At 40.7% G+C, this 22,666-nt stretch overlaps 2 protein-coding genes across 2 annotated transcripts; one reads left to right on the top strand and one right to left on the bottom strand.

Annotated features, from left to right (window-relative positions):
- Positions 1-1,313: 1,313 nt before the first annotated feature.
- Positions 1,314-6,997, bottom strand: LOC141777251 (fibroleukin). The gene is made up of 6 exons (XM_074651338.1): positions 5,273-6,997; positions 4,469-4,664; positions 4,054-4,131; positions 3,861-3,973; positions 3,468-3,730; positions 1,314-2,403 (listed from the first exon to the last, which is right to left on the bottom strand). The coding sequence occupies exons 1-6, from the start codon at positions 5,549-5,551 to the stop codon at positions 2,061-2,063; spliced, it is 1,272 nt and encodes a 423-aa protein (XP_074507439.1). The 5' UTR covers positions 5,552-6,997; the 3' UTR covers positions 1,314-2,060.
- Positions 6,998-9,327: 2,330 nt separating this feature from the next.
- On the top strand, positions 9,328-21,959 carry LOC141766910 (ras-related protein rab7-like). Its single transcript, XM_074634100.1, has 6 exons — positions 9,328-9,716; positions 16,797-16,859; positions 18,133-18,259; positions 18,941-19,159; positions 20,326-20,454; positions 20,555-21,959. Exons 2-6 carry the CDS (start codon positions 16,807-16,809, stop codon positions 20,648-20,650), a joined length of 624 nt encoding a protein of 207 aa, XP_074490201.1. The 5' UTR covers positions 9,328-9,716; positions 16,797-16,806; the 3' UTR covers positions 20,651-21,959.
- Positions 21,960-22,666: the final 707 nt, after the last annotated feature.

Here is a 22,666-nt window from a genome sequence, read left to right on the forward strand (position 1 = left end):
CATGGCTGGTCTGGAGTCTGCCCGCAGTGAGTCTGTGTGTTTAGATCAGAGCCTGCTGAGCCCCCTCGCTGGTTAATATTAGACACCCTGCTTGTCGGAGAGACTGACAGCTCATCGTGAACGCTGCTAAAATAAGTGCAGCCATCTACGCACACACTTTGAGACACACACACACACACACACACACACTCGCTGACCAACCGTCCCCACACCACGTCCACACACACAGACACAAGCATCACACGTGCACGGCCAAAGTCAGCGCACACACACCGACCCTAAACTCCCAGAAAAGCCTTTGGGAAGCACAGCCAGTGAGCGAGGCGCCCGCCTGACGCCAACTCCAAAAGGCAGGTGAGGCCGAGTGTGTGTTTGACTCGATAGTGGTGGGCGGTTTAGGGTAAAGCTCCTAACGGTCAGCATAAGTGTATCAGGCTTAGACCTGGGAAAGTATGAGCAAGGTATGGTGAGAAAAATGGCTTCTCCAAAACTGGGCTTCTCTCTGTTTAGTGTCAAACCGTGAGCTTTGGGTTTGGCTCTGTATTAATATAGTTGGAGGCAGAACACAGGGGCCTGTGAGGAGACAGCTCACTGGCGCATGAAGTTTGAATTTGCGGAGCTGTGTATCACCCAGCTGTTAGAGCCCCCTGCAGGGTCACAATGACCTTTTAACCTCAGAGAGTTAGACATTTTCTATCATGGCATCATCAAATCTAAAGCCCCAGACACACCAACCCGACATCAAAGAACTAGCGGCGATGAAGACCGCCTGTTGCATCGCCTCACATCACCTTTATTTTGGCCGCCAAGTTGCACTCGAAGACACCGCAAAGACTACAGCCTACGGCAAGTTAGCACGTACGTTCTCCTGCGTGAGAGGAAATAACTCTCTTTAAATTACAAGAGCCCTCTGTGTTTTTCCTCTTGACTTTACTCGTTGACTTGCTTTCATCACATTTGTTTCGCTCATGCACTGATTTGTTTTAGCTGAACAGCCAATCAGAGGGATTTCTCTCACCGACGGGCATCGTCTCCGATTCAACAATCAGAATCAGCCAAAAAACCTCCAACACGGACAGACTAGAGCCGTCAGTGCGGGACACACTGCAAAAAACTAGGCTGATGGAAGCTCACCGACGGCCCCAAACAGTCCAACGGCAGACTGTCGGCTTGGTGTGTCAGGGCCTTAAAACACACATTAGGAACATTTCTATCACCTCTCAACAGCTCTCAGCATGGCGACTGTGAGTCGCAGCTCGCAGCTAACAGTGCTAACAACAATAAACAGTGCAACCAATAGCGAAAGTGCGGTCAGGATGGCGCTATCAGCTGTAACCTCCGTATCAGAGCAGTGCAAAGCGGCGGCCGTGAGCTAGCCAGTGGGGCACGCTCACATGCACTAAAAGCATGCACGGCAGGCCTGGCTATGTCAACAAAACGAGGAGAAACTCAGATTATAACACACACAGAGGGAGAGCGACTTCATTCTCTGCTCAGGTAGACATTACTCTTCTATATCTTTACATAGCAAATAATCTCTGGATATCAAATTTAGCACCTTTAATCTTGTATTCTTGTAGGATCACTTTTATGAACAGTTTCATCTTAACTTGTTGTATGTCAATGTTTGGCATCACAATACAATCACCTTTTACGTGTAAACAATGATTGCATGTAGACACATGTCTCACCAGGCATCCTAGCGATTAATTAAAGTACCACAGAATTTTATTCTTAATGTACAACAAAAGATTCTGGAAATGAATTGCAGTTTTTTCACTTTCTATTTCTTTGTATCACCGCAATAGAGTAACGCCATGAGTATGGTTTTGTAAGAGAGAAGCCCTTTAATAAACAAAAGAGTGTAATGTGGAGTGTAGCTTCAAACAGTCTGCTAGTGAATGTTTAGACATTATATGTTTTTCTTTAATTTATTAGCTGCCCGCTGCATGTAACTGATAAGGAACATGAAAGCTGCTCTAAGTAGAGTGCTGTCCTTCACAGTGACTAAAAATATAACTGTGGTTGACATGATCATCTGTGAGAATTGTCACCATTATTTAGGATGTTCCAACAAAGTTCTTGGGTCTCGTCTTCATCTCCACCCTCTTGAAGGAGTAGCGTTCTCCAGTTCGTCCGTCTGTCAGGATGTACCACGCCCCCCAGTAGATCCCGTTGGTCACCCCGCTGTAGCGCCCACGGTAATACCGTCCATTCAGGTTAGCTGCCAGGCAGGCATCGAACCACCAGCCTGCACCGTAGTACTGACCACAGTTTCCACCCGCGTAACGGTCGTGGTCTCGGTCAGCCGTGCTGAAGGATCTGCCGTCGTGGTTGTAACGTTTGCTGTAGCTCAGTGCGTTGCCTGCATCGCCAGAGTACTCCCGCGCTGTTAGACGATACCTGGAAGACAGAGAAACAACATATGACACATTTGTGAGGGTTGTGCGTGAAATTCAACGCTGTGTCTCAACTTGCGTACTTCCGTACTGACACTTGCTATTTTGAGTACATAAGTTCGTTCACACTGACATGTATTGTAAAAGTTGGATAAGTGGTCAAAAAAGGAGTGTAGAACGCTGGACACTTCTCCCCCTCAATGGGGTGATCAGTGATCGCCGTCTTGGTTATACGTAGCGGAAGGAGAGATGATGGTGGCATATTTTCCAACATGCATGAAACGGAATACGCAAGTACATGGAAGTGTACTAACGGAAGTATCCGAATTCAGACACAGCACAAGTCTTTATGTGTGTACTGAGAAAACCAAGTGGATACACATTAAACGTGCTAAATGCGAGATTGGGAGCATATCTATTGCCTCCGCTCGGCTCTCAACATGGCTACAGCTGAGCCAGCATCTCATAGCTAGAGGTGCGAACAGTGAAAAAAAAAGGCAACACTGCTGACAGAGCTAACAGTGTAAACGCTTCCGTGACGCGCCGTCGGTTTGGACGGCGTTATCAGCTGTAACCGCCGTATGAGAGCAGTGCAGAGCAGCGGCCACGAGCTAGCCAGTGGGGCATGCTCACACGCACGAACATGCACTAAAAGCACACACGGCCGGTTCTGAGTTGAGCAACTTCTTTCTCTGCTCAGGTAGACATTACTCCTCTATATCTCTACATAGCAGATAGTTGTTTGCTGCTGTATTAATGCTCTGAATATTGTATAGAGCACCTTTAAACACAAACACAACCTGGCATGCACTGACCCTACTGCTAATACCACAACCCAGATTTGTGATGTCACTAACTTCCATGCACCAATCAGATTTTAGCAACATTTGAATCAACACAAACCCGATTAAACTACAACCACACAGATGCAATAAGGCAGATTCTGAGTGTTCAAATCTTTATAAATGATAACCAAGACATTTCTTTCTAAACTTTGATTTTTGCCTATTTTCAGTGGCTTTAAGATCATTAATTCCACCCATCTAGCTGTTGCAGAAAGTGTTTCACCTCTGTGCCTCTGAAGCCACTTTGAAGTGGTTGTAGGTAGCCTGGCGTTTCTGATGGTGCCAATCCTCCAGCTCAATGCGAAGTTGATGTTGGCCCATGGAAGTGAGGGCGTGCAGCGCTGCGTTCCCCAGCCAGTGTTCTCCCTGCGGACCGCCAAAGCCCTCCCGGTATTCCTGCCATGTCCTGTTGAAGTCCAACGAGCCGTCCCGCCGATTCTGGATCACCGTCCACCCACCACCCGCCGTCTCCATGTCACATTTAGCCTGAGTCAAAACAAAGACTTTGATATTATAAAGCCTAGATTTTCCACAGATAGCATACACATCTCTAAAAGAAGAGGAATAGGGTGGGGGTCCGTCTGCCTGGTTTATGAGTGTGGTGAATCTGAAATACCTCCAATGCCGGCCGGTGCAGGTCAGGCTGGATGGTGTAGATTCCATTCTCTTTGATCCCGAGCTTGTAAATCTCTGCACAGTCCTGAGGATGTAACCTTTCCAAGGGGGCAGCTGAGAACCACACACAGTATATTTTTATTCAACTTATTTAAGCAACAATCGTATGATATGATCACTCCTGATGCCCTTACCTGTGGGTGGATATTGTGTGATGCTCTTCAGGAAAAGCAGCAGGTCTCTCTCCCCCTCTCTTCCTACAGCTGCACTCTCTGTCAACCCAGAGAAAGATTAGGTTATCAGAGAGAAACCGGGGTTGAAAATAGAAGCTTTGCCTTTGTATACTACACAGAGGGGTTCCAGTTTGTATGACGACGCTTTAAATCTTCTCCACAACGTGAGCCATACAGTACGTGTGTCCGTGTGTGGATGTACATAGAGTTTTTCTCATCCTTCTCAGTGCAGTAAAATTCCTATGCACTCACCTATGACCGACACTTAGCAGGCCTCATTGAGGTTCTGTTTACTATGTGTGGGGGAGTGACTGCACTGGCATTTCTATGTGTGTGTTGCAGAGGTGGGGAGGGGATATAAATGTGTACTACTCACCCAGTCGTTTGGCCATCGCCCCAAGGGCCTGGCTATGACAGTGGAGGTCACACTCTGTCAGCACAGCTGCCATCAGTGCCAGGATGGCCCCTAGAGAGCTGTTCTCCTGGCTCCCGTGGCTCCAGGGGCCCCCTGTTTCCTGGAGAGAGCGCATGCAGCGCTGCAGCTGAACGAGACGCTCTTTGACACCTCCAGTCTGCAAAGACAGCGCTCGCAGGTACTTCTTGATACGACATTGTTACACACAATATTCGCCAAGGAAACTTCATATCCATAAGTGTTGAGTAAAATAATAATGCTGTTTTTAAATACAGAAAATCATACATCCTTAAGTTTGGAAGATGACATCTGAACGGCTAATCCACACTCAAAACTCACAGCTCAGTGGCATGTTTTCCATCAATCTGTCTCTTACATTTACATCAGTCATTGTAGTCACGTCCCTCACACACACCTGTTGCTGCATGAGCTCAGCACAACCGTATGATGAGGACATTTTTAAAGCAGATCTAATTTTATCCCTTCTTTGATTGCTGACTGTCATTGCCTCATGGCTGTTAGGTGGTGCCAAGTTTAGTGCGCCGACTGTCCCGTGAGAAAGGACCTGTTGACCTGTTCCTGATAGTACACTGCTCAGTCTGCAGTCTCAGGGGGTCGGCTCTGCTTCAACCCGTCCATCAATGTTTCTGAATCATCTCACTGTTACATGGCAGAGATTAAATGTTGCATTATCTGGCTTCTCTTAGAATAACATTTTAAAGAATAAGTCTCATTGGGACTACGACTATAAGCGATGTCACTCACCTTAGGCTGAACCTGGGGGACATCGTGCCTGTTCTCCACCCTCCGAGGAACATCTGAGATGGCTGGAAGTGAAAGCCCCATCCTGCAGGCTGCTGTCCCAGTTTGATCCTCACAGGCCCCGGTACCGACTCCTGCTCCCGTCCCGGGCTGGATGGGCGCAGCCACCAGACTGTCCCTGCAGGGAGGCTGCGTGCAGGCCGGAGACGCATCCGAGGACAGCAGCACTCCCACATACAGCGACAGCAGAGGAAGCAAACTGAGAGGGCCGAGTGGAATCATGGGAAAATGCAGAAATGCAGGCTGACCTTTGTCTTAAACTCAGGTGGTCCACCTTCTCCTCCAGGAGGAAAGCCTTTTCTCTGAGCTGTAAGTTGCTTTCCCTTTTGTTGTTGATAATTCTCAGAAAACTTTCACTTTCCGTTATATCTCAACAACTGCCTCCTCAGGTGGAATTTGTTTAGATATTTCTATTGTTGTCCTTGTCTGTCTTGCTTTCTACTTTTTGTGCTTCATTCATCCTCTTCTTCTTCTTCTTCTTCTTCTTCTTCTTTTTGCCTCAGTTCATCTCACTCCCGGTCCTCCTCTTCCTCCTGCTCTCTGTCTGTTAGTGAGGTTGCTTTGGCTCAGATTCCTAGATAACTGCGGCACTCTTTGCTGTCTGACACGGACTAATGCACCCACCCCCTGATGCACGCACACACACACACACACACACACACACACACACACACACACACACACACACACACACACACACACACACACACACACACACACAATCTGTCCATCTCCTTAACTCATCTCATGCTCCCTCTCTTAGACTCCCACACAGCCACACACAGAGGTACATGTTTACACACACACATAGTGTAACATTACGCAAATATAAGCCAGTCTTTCACAGATTAATAGACCTTTATTAATGCTATGATTGAGCTCCTCACCTGCCTCTGTGATTATACCTGTCTCACACGCTGTATGTTCATGCAAGAATAACTCTTTATTCCTCTGGAGAACCCCATTCTGAACAGGCTTTTACCTCTTCTTACCCTTACCCATCGACGTGCATACGCTGCAATGTTTGTAGAGATAAAAAATGCAGCAGATGCTTAAAGTATGTGGCTCCTTTCCTCCTGTGCACCATTTTCTCACTCACGTCCTTTTGTGTCGCAGTATTTGTGTTTACAAACGGAGTTCCAAAGAGGCCATAAAGACTCTACATTCAATAGGAGCGAGAAGGCAGGAATTCCTCTATAAACACCAGTCATCAGGCACACTCCCACTAACAAGGAGCACAAACACACGCATGTAGACACACTTACACATGAACATAGAGCAGGACGAAATCAAGATGAGATCTCTGTTAGGTTTGATGAGGAAAAAAAAAACTCATAATGTGAAATTGTTGTTCTGATGAGCCAATGGCAGCGGAGTCTGTGAGTTTAAATAAAGATGTTAGAGAAGACTCAAAAGAGAGTCAAGATCCAAATTTTATTTTTCTAATAGGGCTGTCAAAGTTAAGGCAAATTAGTTTTGATGCCACTAATTTCATTAACGCATTAACACAACTTATGATTTTCAATTAACCTCTTAAAAATCTGACGGGCCGCCATCGGGCCCGACCGATATTCAATCTTTTGGAGGTTATAGTGAATCCATCGGTACCAACCATGTCATACTAGCTTGACGCGAAGGAGGTTAAATAACTCCAAACTCATGCTAAATTTTGGTGAGGAAAAATTGTCATGGCCATTTTCAAAGGGGTCCCTTGACCTAGAAATGGGTTCTATGGGTACACAGGAGTCTCCCCTTTACAGACATGCCCACTTTATGATAATCACATGCAGTTTGAGGCAAGTCATAGTCAAGTCAGCACACTGACACACTGACAGCTGTTGTTGCCTGTTGGGCTTGAGTTTGTCATATTATGATATGAGCATATCTTTTTATGCTAAATGCAGTACCTGTGAGGGTTTCTGGACAATATTTGTCAATGTTTTCAATTGTTAATTGATTTCCAATAATAAATATACACATACATTTGCATAAAGCAAGCATATTTGCCTACTCTTATGTTGAAGAGTATTAAATACTTGATAAAACTCCCTTTAAGGTACATTTTGAACAGATAAAAACTGTGTGATTAATTTGCATTAATCAAGATGATGGACTAACAGTCTGCAGATGGGATGTAAAGACTGACCTGCATTCCCGTCTTTACATGTTTCTGCAACACTTTGTTTTTGTGTTTAAAGGACAAGGACAGTCTTTCATGTATCACAGCAGCAGCTCACTCACCTATCTTTGACTTCACAGTAACACTTTCTCAGCACATTGTCGACACCACAGAGTGCTGCATCACTCTACAGAGGTCCAAAACATAAATGTGGGCTGATGTCTGGAACCACCAGTTCACTTGGTTCATTCATTCAAAGTGGGTTGACGCTGTCCTCTAGTGGTGGAGCATCACAGTTCTCCCTTTTGGCCATATGATGCACTGCAATGTACCTGAACCTTCACATCTTTGACGTGTTCTGTTGATCGTATAAAGATGAAAAAGCATCACTGGTGGGGAGAGGTATTAAAAGAAGAGGGCCCCCTCTTTAGTGTGAAGCTGTATGCACACGCATATTTGGTGATTAAGATCATGGGATATGATCGTAAGCTCCAGAAGGACTACTAAATGGACCTTGAGACTGTTTTCTCTGCTGCTGTTTTCCAAGGTTGAGAGTGAACTTTCAACCTCAGCTTTTAAAGGGGTTTCGTGGTCATATGGATTAGCCTACTACTCAGCCAAAGTCTCAGAAAATGACCCTGATGATGTCATCAGGGTCATCTCAACTTGGGCTCAAGGCACACACATTTTTAACAGGCCTGTGTTTCAAACTGGGGGTGTGGGGTTTGAAAAAAGTGGGCATTTAGCAGTTGCATTGTGGAAATTGTGGCTACCCGTGTTTTGGGAGTTTGACCCACAGAGACTAAAAACTTGTATATCTCAGCCTCTGCTGCTTCGGTTTCGACCTATCTTTTATTTTAATCTGTTTTTGTGAGTCCCCAATCTTAAATTGCTGCAAAAATACTACTTTTACATCCACAAGTGGTGGGACCTAATAAAACTGAACCTCTATACCAATCATGATATGATTATTAAGACTGTCAAATATTAACGCGTTACGCAAATTCGTTTTAACGCTACTTATTTCTTTAATACATTAACACAACTTGCAATTTTTAGGTTGTAGCGGCCTCAATTTTAAAGTTAGAACATGCTGGCATCATATGAAACTAGAAAACCTAAGAAATCCATTGGTACTAACCATGTCACATTAGCCTGTCGCGAAGGAGGCTAAATAACGCTCGCAATTAACTATGGACAATCATGCGATTAATCGCGATAAAATATTTTAATCGATTGACAGCAATGATGATTATATAACATGATATGCTGTAGGCTTATATATCTTAACGTGAATTCTACTTTAACTATGTATTAGATAGATAGATAGATAGTAACTTTATTGATCCCGAGGGAAATTCAAGTTTCCAGCATCACAGTTCCAAAGTGCAAAACATGTTAGTAAAAAGGCAGTAAAAAAGTTAGTAGTGCAAAGTACAAAGTACAAAAAAATATACCAGATATAAAAATACAAGGAGATGAAGAAAAACTTTTAAAAGTGAATATAGTGCAGGGTAACAACTGTGATACACGACTATTAAAAAAGTGAATATAGTGCAGAAGAGACTGTTAAAAATGAATATAGCGCAGAAGAGACTGTTAAAAATGAATATAGCGCAGAAGAGACTGTTAAAAATGAATATAGTGCAGGGTAACTGCTGTGATACAGGACTATTAAAATGTAAAGGCTATATGTAAATGTTATTGATGAAAAAATCCCTGAAAACTGAAGTTGGGTGTTAACATATAACAGTTTTCAACTGTTGCTCCACCTACCAAAGACCCAAAACTGAAATCATTTCTGCAGAAATAATGCAAAACTTTATGATGAATATTAAAAACAGAAGTGTGCTGCGTCAGTGAGCTTGCGTCTGACGTAGGACGCAGGTTGCGTTGTTGTTGGAGGAGGAAGTGAAAGGAGAAGAGAGAAGCAGCAGACAGACAGATAGTTAGCTCGCTGGTAGGACAGCTCTTTAAGCAAAGTGCCAAATTTACACACCAGTTTGTAGATAATCTGCCTTGTCAATTTAAGACACGGTTTTTGTTAGTTTTCACGCAAAAGGACGACACATTTTGCCAAGAATCTGAACCGCGGCGTTGCCAAATCATCGCTCTAGCTACCGAGTAGAGCTAGTAGCCATAGCTACCGGACCGTAACGCCTAGTTAGCCGCTACCGCTGACTGTCCTGAGACAACAACAGCCAGTCAGCTTCAGTCTGCTCGCTTCTCCGGTAACAAGTCGACTCTTCGGTGTGATACAAGTTGAAAGTAAGTTCTTAAAAACGACAACAAGTCTGTTCACATGTATTTAATGTTTGCTCACTCATCAAGTCAGTGTCCTGTTAACGATAACAGCTAGCTAATGGTGGTGCAATCTTTGGTTGACAAAAACAAGGCCGGCCTCTGGCTCCTCTGGGTCGGCTCACACAGGGAGGAGAACCGAGGATAAGAGGTCGAAAAATCCTGTCAAATATTGACAAGGAGTATTTGTTTTCTCTAAATACTTCACTTTTTACTTTGTGGATACAGAGAAGAAGGGGTCAACCTTTCACCTCAAAATTACCACTTCTTTCTGTGTGATTAATCATCATATAAAGGTGGACAACATGAGTTTATACATGTCTTCTGTCAACAGGCTGTATGATATAACTATATCCTGTCAAATGTTGACAGAAGGAGTATTGTTTTCTCTAAATACTTCACTTTTTACTTGGCTTATACAGAGAACAGATCAACCTTTCACCTCAAAACTACCACTTCTTTCTGTTTATTAATCATCATATAAGGGTGGACAACATGTCTTGATGAGACATATCCTGTGACTGTTTGTTGTGTTGCCAGGTAGACGGGACTCTATCATGTTTGTCTGTTTTTGTTTCGGTTGTGACTCACAGGGCACGCATGTACTCGTCCTTTTAATTGGTTTAAAGCTATTTAATTTAATAATCTCATATGGCTATACAACGCCTATATTGACCTACTTGTGCCAAAAAAAGCTTGCCAAGATTAAGTGTAACCTGACTACTATCCATATTGTTTTCAAGTTCAAAGGGTGTCTGACAATGTCATCTAACTTTATTTTTCTTTACTTTGTCATCACAATTAAAAGAGCCTGGCTTTAAAATTTAAAAAAAATGATTATCAGGATTATACTAACAAATTGATAGCAAGTTTGAAGATGGCAAACTAAGAATGAAACAATTGTTTAACTTTATGTGTTGCCACAATTATTTATATTTGTGTCATTTTTAGGGATCAGGCGGAGCAGTTGTGCATCAAACTCATAATATTAAAGACAGGAAATGAAATACTACCTGAAAGAGATGGATTAAATGTACTTTTTCGGCAACACTTCCCTAAACTATCTGACCTTCTCCATTGGTTTTCAAAATCATACTAATTACATAAGAGTATGAAGACTGAGACATGTTACTGCTCAGTGATTTGGTTTTAATTATAAATTGTAGTTGGCAACTGGCAACCATATTCAAGTTTTACTCTATAAAGTACCTGCCTGGTAGTTTGGATCAGCTTTAATTTGAGATATACTCATATCCAATGAGTTGACTTTTTTTTTAAATATATATTTATATATATAATTGTTCAGCACAACTTATGGTTATGTGGGCTCATCATGGTTTAAATGTCTGACTTTTTTTATAACACAGTTAACATTGTAGCACACACAGCTGCGTCTCATTTTACGCTGCACAGTGTACCTTCCAGTTTGTTCCACTGTATGGAGTACTTGTTTATAGTTGAACATCTACATTATATAGTCTCAAAAAATAACCCTGATGATGTCGTCGATTATCTCAGCTACATTTTTAACAGACCTCTGTATCAAACTGGGGGTGTGGGCATTTAGGAGGCAGTTGCATTGTGGAAATTGTAGCTACCTGTTTTTTTGGGGACTTTGACCCATAGAGACTAAAAACCTATAGGCTATATCTCTATATTCATTAATTTATTAATTGTACTAGTTTGCAACTGGCAACCATATTCGAGTTTTAATCTTTAGTACCTGCTTGGTAGTTTGGATCAGCTCTAACTGTGATTATGCAAGCTTGTCATGGTTAAAATGCCTGAACTTGTTTTTCACAGTTAACATTGTAGCATACACAGCTGCGTCTCATTTTACGCTGCACAGTGTACCTTCCAGTTTGTTCCGCTGTTCGGAGTACGTTAGTGTTTACGTCTAGATTTGTCTGTAGGCTCATGTGGAAAGCAGTCTTTTTCTTCCAAACATTTATTTTCCATTTGATACAATCCTGAATTTAATTACAACAATGTTGTAAATGTAGGGAAACAGCTCCTTTTGAAAGCATTATTTTAAAGAAATCTTTTGCTACAGATGATATTATGTACCACCAACGCTGTAGTATAGTGCTTTAATCACACATTATTTTAGAATGATGTGTTTATTGTTCTCCATTCTATAAATATTGTTTATCACATGGGCACTAACTAATCATGTTACGTAGCTAACCAGGAAATAACAAATAAAGATAGCCTAACTTTATGACATGTGGAGATGAGTTTGAGCATTGAGAAACATCTGAAGCCGTCTATATTTAGTCCAGAGTTTGTTTGTGTCTGTGGGTGTGCATGCATAATCTATATCAGAGGTGATCTGTGAATTCCAGCTGCCTGTGCCGGTGATTTATGGGCAGAGGGGGTAAATAAGTTTTGACTTTTACTTTAGCTCTGTAAACTGGTGATATTGTTTTTTACAAATGTATAAATACAGATATTTGCCCAGACATCGTTTTTGATCCTTAAATAATATAAATACATAGGAGATTAACCACGAACAATAGATGGATAAAACATCACAGTTAAAAGAGCGTGGTTTAAAAAATAATTTAATTATCAGGATTATACTAACAAATTTCACAAATTGATAGCCAGTTTGGAGATGGCAAACTAAGAATAAAACGATTGTTTAACTTTATGTGTTGCCACAATTATTTATATTTGTGTCATTTTTAGGGATCGGGCGGAGCAAGTTGTGCATCAAACTCATAATAGTAATGGCAGGAAATTAAATACTACCTGAAAGAGATGGATCAAATGTACTTTTTCTGCAACACTTCTCTAAACTATCTGACCTTTTCAATATTTTTATGCAAAATCATGTAATAAATGTTTGCACAATTATTGAAGCTATTGTTAACAGCAGAACAATGGCAAACGTATACATCCAGACACACATTATTTCATATTAGGACTGTTAATTGATTAAAATATATAATCACGATTGTCCCTAGTTAATTGTGATTAATTGCAAATGAATCACACATTTTATCTGTTCAAAATGTACCTTAAAGGGAGATTTGTCAAGTATTTAATACTCTTATCAACATGGGAGTGGGCAAATATGATTGCTTTATGCAAATGTATGTATATATTTATTATTGGAAATCAATTAACAACACAAAACAATGACAAATATTGTCCAGAAACCCTCACAGGTACTGCATTTACCATTAAAAAAAAATATGCTCAAATCATAACATGGCAAACTCAATGTCAGTGTGTCAGTGTGCTGACTTGACTACGACTTGCCCCAAACTGCATGTGATTATCATAAAGTGGGCATGTCTGTAAAGGGGAGACTCTTGGGTACCCACAGAACCCATTTTCATTCACATATCTTGAGGTCAGAGGTCAAGGGACCCTTTTGAAAATGGCCATGACAGTTTTTCATTGCCAAAATTTAGTGCAAGTTTGAAAAGTTTAAAATCATTCACAACAATCTAGTATGACATTAGATTGATTTCTTAGGTTATCTAGTTTCGCCTTAACTTCATTGTATAAATAACTTCCGTTTTTTTTCTTTATCGATATTCATTCAGTTTGTCACAAAATGCTCTGATAGTAGATATCTGCCTGTTAATGTTGGTGTACTAATGTATTTCTTGAGACAGAATAACTAAAGGTGGATAACATCCAGCTGATTTCTGAACCTCCTGTCAGAGATGATAGTCAGCACTCAGAAATCGGTGACTAACGCTTTGCTGTTTGTTAAAGACCTGAGTTGAGTTTCTTTTGTAATCATGCAACTGTGGTCTGAGCATGCCTAGACTTCAGTGCTGTGCTGTTGTTCATGCTTCTGTCAGCTAATCAGTAACTACCATACTGTGCTTCACATACTGTTCTTCACAGTATAGCAGTCACTGGAGTGCTGTACTCGCTCCTCTCAGAAAGAATGCAAGTGTACTTTCTAGTACCCGACGGGAACTGAAGTGTTTGTGTTTTATAGGCTTAGTTTCAGAATTTGGATTCAATTTATGGGCTTGGGTCATACCAAAAACCTGTTTGAGTTTATGGATTGGAATGTCTAAAACATCTTTTGTGCTTTGTACATGATGTTTACTTACGTGACGAGCTGATGGGAAGTGGTCATGTTTTGTTAAACCGTCTAACAGGTTATCATGTTTCACTGCCAAAAAAGGAAGAAAGTTATCATTTGTTTTCCCCCATAAGGGACAGAATTGTTCATTAAAGCAATTTTGTTTACTAATTGCAAACAATATTACACTCACAAATAAATCCGCCTATATATTTCTGTATACTATGTACTGTATACCTACCCACATATTAATTTGGCCTAGTGCTGGGCATACACTGTACGATTTTAGCCCGTTTCTGGCCCCCTAATTTTGAGCCGCACAACTCATTTTTGAGTCGGACTGAATTTCATCTTCGTCGGCCGTTTGCCGTGCAGTGTACAGGGGCGACTGAGGCCCAATTAACTCCTTCCAACCGGCCGTTGGACAGTTGGATGAATCAGCTTTACTCACAGTTAAGATCATCTTCACTGTTATGAGGAAACATTGTATTATAGGCTACATATTCACATCAGACAGCTGCCATTCTCACCGACAGTATATGCATACAGTCTATGATGCACACCTACAGTAGACTTTCTAAGTTTTTCTTCTCTTCAGTAGCAATATGCTCAAGTTGGCACAGATAAGACAGAAGTGTGAACAAAGATAAAGCACCCTCTTATGAAATCAAGGTTTATTTTGGTCTGTTTAGTCTGTAAGGTTTTTACAGATAGCCCCGTAAGATTTGAACATAGCTGTTTTTTATGCCTCTGCCCCAACGTCAGACGTGTTTTCAAGTAGTCTGTCCCTCCGTACCATTCTCGTGAACCCGATTTCTCAGGAACACCTTGAGGGAACTTCTACAAATTTGGCACTTGGACTCAAGGATGAACAATTAGGATTTGGTTCATATAATTCATATGCTAATTGACAATTTCACACAAATGTCTAATAGGATAAAATGATGACGTGATGACATTTTGGATAGACAATGGCTTTAAACTGCAACTTAACTGGTTAGCGGAGGCATACAACCACGGGGCGGTAATTCTAGTTTTTGTTTATTTTACTGCCACACAGTTCATTTTGTAATATGAGTTTCCTCCATTAAAAGTGAAGCCATTATATTTTGTTTGCCATGATTAAGTCTTTGAAAGTAGGGGGAATGACTTATTTTTGTAGGCCAACCAGGAAGTTAGCATCGCCTTGGTTCCCTCGACAAAAAGCCAATGGGATTTTTCCATTGGGTTTTGGATTATTGCAGAAAATAAACTCTGTGGCAAACACACGTTTATGATACTTCTGTTCAGCAATATAATCTTCACAAATGAACACCACTTTTATGATTTTTGAAGTGTGAATGCAATAACCAAAAGTAAAAAGCTAACGTTAGGCTATAAACATAAATGTGATGACGTTTAGTAGTTTCATTTAACCACATGTTAGCAACTGCCTTTTTTAAGACACATAAAGACTTCAAAGTTCACGAGTGTGGTATTTATTGATGTATTTTATATCGTAGAGCAAAACGTTAAAATCTCTTAATCTTGTGTTAACCACAGACCTTATTTCTAGGCAACTAAAAACCCATTAAAAAATACATTGACTTCCAGACGAGGGTACCTGAAGTGCTAAAAAGCTAACTAATTTCTGGGTTTTAGGACTCATTCCTGTAGCTCTCTATACTGTAGATGGGTAGAAGGCAGAATGAATAATAGTAGGAGGGACTAAAGATGAGCCTCCGTCATGTTTCCATATTTCAGACACCAATGATCAGGCTTGACTGTACAGCTGAATTTATTTTCACAAAACATCAGGGAGTGATATATATATATATATATTGCTACTTTCTGGTATTTCTACAATTGCATGTTTAACTTCCTCACTTTTGTGGAAACGTGGTTGAATGAATCATCTCCCAGCTGCAATTTAGAACTTTTCTAAATGAATCACAGCCGCTACAGGCGGGATAATACTTAATTTGCTCACTCAGTCATATGTTGGGCAATATTTCAGATATTGCTGACTTAATTTTGACAAGATGTGGAAGAAATGATGCATTCCACTGCCTAATGGGGAACTACAGTTCTTGCCAAAAGTCACATACTGAATCTCTGACTGACCCTAATCATTAGAGTTTATTGTTGCTTTGTTGGGAACATCAGAAAGTCATGTATGAAGACCTAGACATTAGGGTTTTAGATAAAAAATATATATGTACAGTGTCCCCTAGCTCATGTTGTATATGTAAGGGATAATGTACAGCGAGCCGGTCATTGTTGTGAAAGAATCCCCGACAGGGCGATGCTGCTATACATAGCAACGGTGTGCTATACATAGCAACGGTCTGCTGTACATAGCAACGGTCTGCTGTACATAGCAACGGTCTGCTATACATAGCAACGGTCTATTATACATAGCAGCGGTCTGTTATAGAGAAATTACAGACCGCAGAACGCCATGATTGACCAATCAGAATCGAGTATTCAACACAGCTCTGTAATAGGCTGTTGTAAATGATGGCCATTTTACATCAACATTGTATCTGACTGATAACTGAATATAGGATGATTGATGCTGTACTTAGATAAATACATGTAGTAGTAGGTTGTCTGCTTAGTGACCGCCATATCAGCAAAAACCGCCATATGAGCTCCTTGGTTTGGAGTAGTAGTACAGAGAAGCAGTCAGTTGTCAAGGAGGTAACTTCCTGTCGTGCATGAGAGAGAAAGAATGATGTGTTCCTCGTGATTTGACCAACAGCTTAGAAAGCACATGACTGGAATGAATGGTATTCTAACCTGATTGGTCCAGGGGCAGAAAACTCTACACACAAATTTGTAGGCTAATGTTTTCCAAAGGGCCTGTCTGCATAGAAACAGATTCACCTTTGTATTGATTACATTGTCCCTGACCAATAGGAGACTGGTGATTAGGTTGTGACTTGCCATGACGAGGTTAGGAGGTGAGTACTGTCTGTATGCTTAACGTTTTGTTGTTTTTCTTTCTGCAGCTGTGGAAAAATGACGTCCAGGAAGAAAGTGCTCTTGAAAGTCATCATCCTGGGAGATTCCGGGTGAGTCAAAACACAGGATATTTCTCTCCTACATGTCAAAACCAGCAATTCAGAGTATGAAACTATCCGTTAAGTCTGTTCTAAAAATAGTTTGGTGGGAAAAAACCTAAATGCTATTTTGGTTTTGAGTGAAATCATAGAAGACTGGTTGTATTGGTGTTACTTCCTTGCTGGCAGGAGTTATTATTCTGCCATAAGCTGTCTCTAGGCAGAACAGCCCTACAGTTTTTCAACCACTCTTTTTTTACCTGTAGACCTACAGTAAGTAAGGGATAATGTACAGCGAGCAGAGGGGTTTTATTTCACAACAATGACCCACTATTTGTACATTATCCCGCTTATTACACGGCTACTTACTCAATAAATAAATAATTTGACACAAAAACGGTCCTCCAGAGTCCGACATCAGAACTGTATTCAACAAAGCTGTGTAATTATGGGACATAATCACTGTCATTACCTTTCATGCTAAGTACTGCATGAGATTGTGTGTGAAAAGTAATTGCATTGTTATGCAAAGACTATTGTAAGGGCACTTGATGTTTCACAGCCTTTCTTAAAAGGTTTAAGTTTAATAAACATTGTGATAATGGATACTAGAGCTGTGTGATATTGGAAAAATCTACTATTTTTTAATTGTTTCCTCTACTGACAACATGACAATGTTTTGTCTGTTACATGTTCCTAAATTATTTACCATATTCTAATGGCTTGGTAATGTTTCTTCATGGCTAAAAAATCACCCAAAATGATGGCCAAGCGAGTGGAAACATTCACTGTGGTAAAAGTCAGAAAATTGCATCACTTTAACTGCAGCCTTTCAGGCATTGAAAAGGGAACATTAAGCCGCAGTATATTATGAAACTACAATGAGCAAGATCCCAAACTGTGACCAGTATCTGTATCTTATTTCTCACAATATTGGACCCCAAGGGTGTGTTAATTTCAATGTCATTGCCTTTATCACATGGGTAAAGACCCTGTAGGTGGCTACGTCAGATTTCAGTCCGTCTGTAATGCCTTTTGGCTGCATTTACACTTTGCTTATTTGAGACGACTAAACGATCCTCTCAAGATGCATAAAGTGGTAAAAAGTGTGAATGGGGTCTTGATTACATCCATAAATCCCCCCATGCTCTAAATAAACATAGGTAATCTAATGACTGCATATTTCATACAAGCTACCAGTCAATGAATACCAACTTTTATTTTTGCTCTTGGTCTAACATCTACAGTATCTGTTATCCTGATGTTTGTTGTCTTCTACTCTCAGTGTTGGAAAGACCTCCCTCATGAACCAGTATGTGAACAAGAAGTTTAGTAACCAGTACAAAGCGACAATAGGAGCAGACTTCCTGACCAAGGAGGTGATGGTGGACGACCGACTCGTTACAATGCAGGTACAGTACAGCTGGGAAGGGAACGTCTTGGAGAATGAAACTTATTTGTAACTTTCTTCAGTGTTGTGCAAGTTCACACTTCACAAGAGCTAACGGCACACAGATTAAAATGAAGTAGTTCACTTTCATAGATCACAATTTAGAATTTTATATATATATATATATATATATATATATATATATATATATATATATATATATATGCGAGTGGAAAGCATCCTCGCGAAGGAGCATTTCTGCTCCGTGTGCACAAATGCGGTCTTGTGAGCACGGGATTGTGACGAGCTCGACGCTCTCGCGTGCTAGCAACTAACACTTGCTCACTTGTCAAATTGACTTTGGAGGCGAGGATGGAATAATGAGTGACTGATATCTGACTCCGCTCCTTTGATTGCACTGCCATGGCTGCATGTCGGCCATACAGTACGTGAGCATCAATAACTGTCCCGGGAGCTAACAAGGCTCACGTTAACACTCATTAGTTGCAAACGGATATATTCTGATCATTGTTCACCAGAAACATGAGCACGTTCCATGCACAACACTGATTTCCTTTTACCAGACACCATGGTATCAGTGTTTTGCATTTTCTCCATGGTTGTTAATATTTGCAGCAGGCTTCTCCTCTGTTCTGTAATCTTGTCCATTTACTTAACTTTTCATCTCCTTGTCGTTGTTTAGATCTGGGACACAGCTGGCCAGGAAAGGTTCCAGTCTTTGGGTGTTGCGTTCTATCGTGGAGCAGACTGCTGCGTGCTGGTGTTTGATGTGACCGCACCCAACACCTTCAAGACACTCGACAGCTGGAGGGATGAGTTCCTGATCCAGGCCAGCCCTCGAGATCCTGAGAACTTCCCCTTTGTGGTGCTAGGCAACAAGATTGACTTGGAGAACAGACAGGTTAGTATCGCTGGATAATGCCTCCATGATGATGTAATCTTAGATAACTACCCATGCTGCATTCAAATGTCATCCCTCAAAGTTCTAAAACCCATTTCCAATGTCCACCCTAACAGGCTGTCTACACCTACACATGTTTCAGCTGTGTTTTTTTCTTCTGACATTCACACTTAACTACATTAATGGGTATTGAGCTGAGAGTGCTGTTGAAATGCTTCTGAGCACAACAGTGTGCTCAGGAGCGAGGCGGAGCCCTCAAAGACTTAGATTGACATCACAGTCATAATCCACACAAGTGCCTGAGTTCAAGGGTATAAACACACACGCATACAGGCTAAAACTGCTCTATGAGGAATGGCAGAGCACTTAGTGAAAAACACAGGAGTCACTTTACCTGTGCAAAGTAATTTCTGTTAGTAAAGGTCAAGGCTGGAGAAAAGGTTTGGGAACCACTGCCCTAACAGAACAAAGACCTTTGCACAGTGCTTGCTGCAAGGTACATTTTCCATTTGTTCTCGTCAGCTTTTTTGAACTTCTGTCATTCCAGTTTCTAATATTAAAGTTAATGTTCATGCAGAGGGTACGGAAAGAGATCAAAAGGTTGGAGAACCATAAGCAGCCTCGTGCAGCTCATTCTTTTTTGGGGAGGGGTGCATTTTGCTTTTATGTAGGGAAGTACCGATATTGGATATCAGGCCAATAGTGACTCAGATAGCTGGATCGGCTATCAGTGACGATGGGGCCTATGCTATTCAGTTCAGTTCTATATGTATATAATATATACATTATATACTGGACTAATTTGTTGCTGCATTAAAAAGGGTTTACACTTGAATTGTAATTCCTGTTAAGTTTTGAAGGTTTTTTACAAAGTTGCCGGTGCACGATTTATTGTTTTAAAATATCAATTCAGTAAATATATATATCTATGTATTTATTTGTTACATTTTGATTTACAAAGTTAGAAAAGCAACATTTAAATCAAGCGTGATACACATTACACATAAAAGAATAATCCCAGTCACTTCCACACAGTGAGGCATACAGCTGATCAATTAAACACTGACTTTATTAATAATGATTTTTCTTTTGGAGACAACCACGAACCCATCCTTGTACATTCCAGCTCACCTTATTGATGAATCGCTTCCTGTTCATGCACACAGGTAACCACCAAAAGGGCCCAGGCTTGGTGTCAGAGTAAGAACAACATCCCCTACTTTGAGACCAGCGCCAAAGAAGCCATAAATGTAGAACAGGCATTCCAGACAATTGCACGTAACGCCCTCAAACAAGTGAGTTACAGTTGAAATGAAAAATGAAAGTATGCACTTTTACAGTCTTTATTACTTTGTCAGTTTACTGATTATTTTTCTCTCTTTTTCTGCCTGTCAGGAGACAGAGGTGGAGTTGTATAATGAATTCCCAGAGCCCATAAAACTGAATAGGAATGACGGAGCTAAACCTTCAGCAGAAAGCTGCAGCTGTTAAGGGACAACTTGGACCATCTTCTCACTTGGCTTTCTGAATCACCCCGTCACCGGTTACATCACCTGCACCTCACCCCCCAGGGAAAAGACTTCCCTACTGGTCTTCCTCCTTCACGCCACTTTTCATTCCATCGACACAACCCCTCACGCAGTACATGGAAGTACCTCCCCCCCCTCACTTAGTACACAAATTAATACACTAGCGTACACTCGCTGACAAATCCAGTGCTGAAAGATCACACGAGAGAGGAATGACACCCCTTCTGACCTCAAAGTCCCTGACGCGGTAGTGAGTGATCTCCTGCCCCGACCACCCGATGTTCTGACTTTGGCCCCCGACTCTCACACCGAGGGGGCAAGATGGAGCCATGTTCAAAGAGTGCAATTGGGACCTCTAGATGGACTGGCTGAAGCTCTGTAATGTGAGATGATGTTGGCTAATGTCAGCATCCCACGTATCTTATTCTCTTTCTGTTTTCTCTTAGCTTTCTATTGCCTAGCTGTCAAAAAATAATCAAGTTGAACTATATATATATATATATATTTTAATTGGCTGATTTCTCAAGCCAATCTGAAACACATATTTGTTTTTTTGCACTTTCTTTTTATGTTTTTTGCCTTTAAATATTATAGAGGGATGACTGATTTTGGGCAACGTCTGCTACCACATGCCTTTTGGTAAGCTTCAAATTACACCTCCTCACTTGTTTTCCCTGTCAATTATGTCCCCTGAGAATCTGTTGGAACACTTTTGGTGATTGTACTGACTTTTCCCTTCAAGTTTGTGCGTCAGTGGGTTTATAACTGCCTCACACTGCAGATGAAATGTTCCTAAGTAGACATTAAGTAAAAGCTGATAATGCAGTCACAGTGTAAAACATGGATTAATTTCTTGATATATTAATATTTGCCTTTTATGTAACATTACTTGTACTGCTACTGTTACTGCTGTATATGTTATGTCCTTCATCAGACATCTTTCAACGCTATGGAATTACAATACGTGTCACCAACACAGCATACACCTGTCTTCTGTCATGTCTTTGTTATTGTTGTTCTCTCTCTATCTGCTTGTAGCTCAGGTTGGCTAAGTACTTAATATTTTTAACGGATTGTGCATTACGGTGTATAGATGGTAAAGGTAAAATGGCTGATGGATTCAACTGAAATGGATGTTCTCTCTTCCATTTAAAGAAAAGATCAAACTTTTTGCCCTGGTATTACTCCTCCTTATAGAAAAAAAATCACTGCGATGCCAATGATGTTGTCAAAGAAAATTGGGACGTCAAATAATAAAACTCTTGAATATATCAGTGGTCTGTCATTATGTGTCTCAGTTTCTGTTTGACTGTTTGATTCATTTGCCTATTTGTGTGATGCTATACATGGATGAACTGCAGTGTTTAAAAAAACATGGTAAATGCCCCCACACCAAGGTTTTTTCACTCCGTGGGCTTCAATACCCACACTACCCTACTATCTCAAAATCATTCAATTGTTCATTTTATAGTGATTTCACAATGGACAAGACTAGTGCTGAAACTCAAAGTGAAAATAAGATAAACTGTTAAACAAATATTTGCTTAAAGTAATAAGCAGGTAGACTGGTATTACACGTTTTGTCTCCAATGAGCTTATTATTATGTGCTGAGGAAAAAGAAAACAGGAATTATTCTGCTTTTTCTTTCATTATAGTATTACTGAAAAGCACACAGTTCAATTATATGTATTGTAGATTCATAATATTTAAACAGCTAAATTGTAATTTTTGTAATCTCTGTGTTAACTGTGGTATCTTTACACCAGAAGCCTTGTGGACAATCATCTCAGTGCTTTAAGACTAATGAAAAGACAACATGCAAAGTCTCTTATGAAGAACTGAACATATATGATGATGACCCCTAGAGCTACTATGGCAGAGTGCAGTCTTATTATTATTTATTTATTTATCTATGCACATCTCTTTTGTTCCTTGAATTATTTTCTACCCCCTCTTTTATTTTTTTTATTATATATA

Source organism: Sebastes fasciatus, chromosome 1 (assembly GCF_043250625.1).
Source record: "Sebastes fasciatus isolate fSebFas1 chromosome 1, fSebFas1.pri, whole genome shotgun sequence".
Lineage (NCBI taxonomy): Eukaryota > Metazoa > Chordata > Actinopteri > Perciformes > Sebastidae > Sebastes > Sebastes fasciatus.

Excerpts from the sequence above, each read along its gene's own strand:
- LOC141766910 (XM_074634100.1), top strand. The coding sequence starts at position 16,807 with ATGACGTCCAGGAAGAAAGTGCTCTTGAAAGTCATCATCCTGGGAGAT. Across the intron at positions 18,260-18,940 it reads ACCGACTCGTTACAATGCAG|ATCTGGGACACAGCTGGCCA; the intron begins GTACAGTACAGC and ends GTCGTTGTTTAG. Across the intron at positions 19,160-20,325 it reads TTGACTTGGAGAACAGACAG|GTAACCACCAAAAGGGCCCA; the intron begins GTTAGTATCGCT and ends TCATGCACACAG.
- LOC141777251 (XM_074651338.1), bottom strand. The coding sequence starts at position 5,551 with ATGATTCCACTCGGCCCTCTCAGTTTGCTTCCTCTGCTGTCGCTGTAT. Across the intron at positions 3,731-3,860 it reads TGCACCGGCCGGCATTGGAG|GCTAAATGTGACATGGAGAC; the intron begins GTATTTCAGATT and ends GTTTTGACTCAG. Across the intron at positions 2,404-3,467 it reads GTGGCTTCAGAGGCACAGAG|GTATCGTCTAACAGCGCGGG; the intron begins GTGAAACACTTT and ends TCTGTCTTCCAG.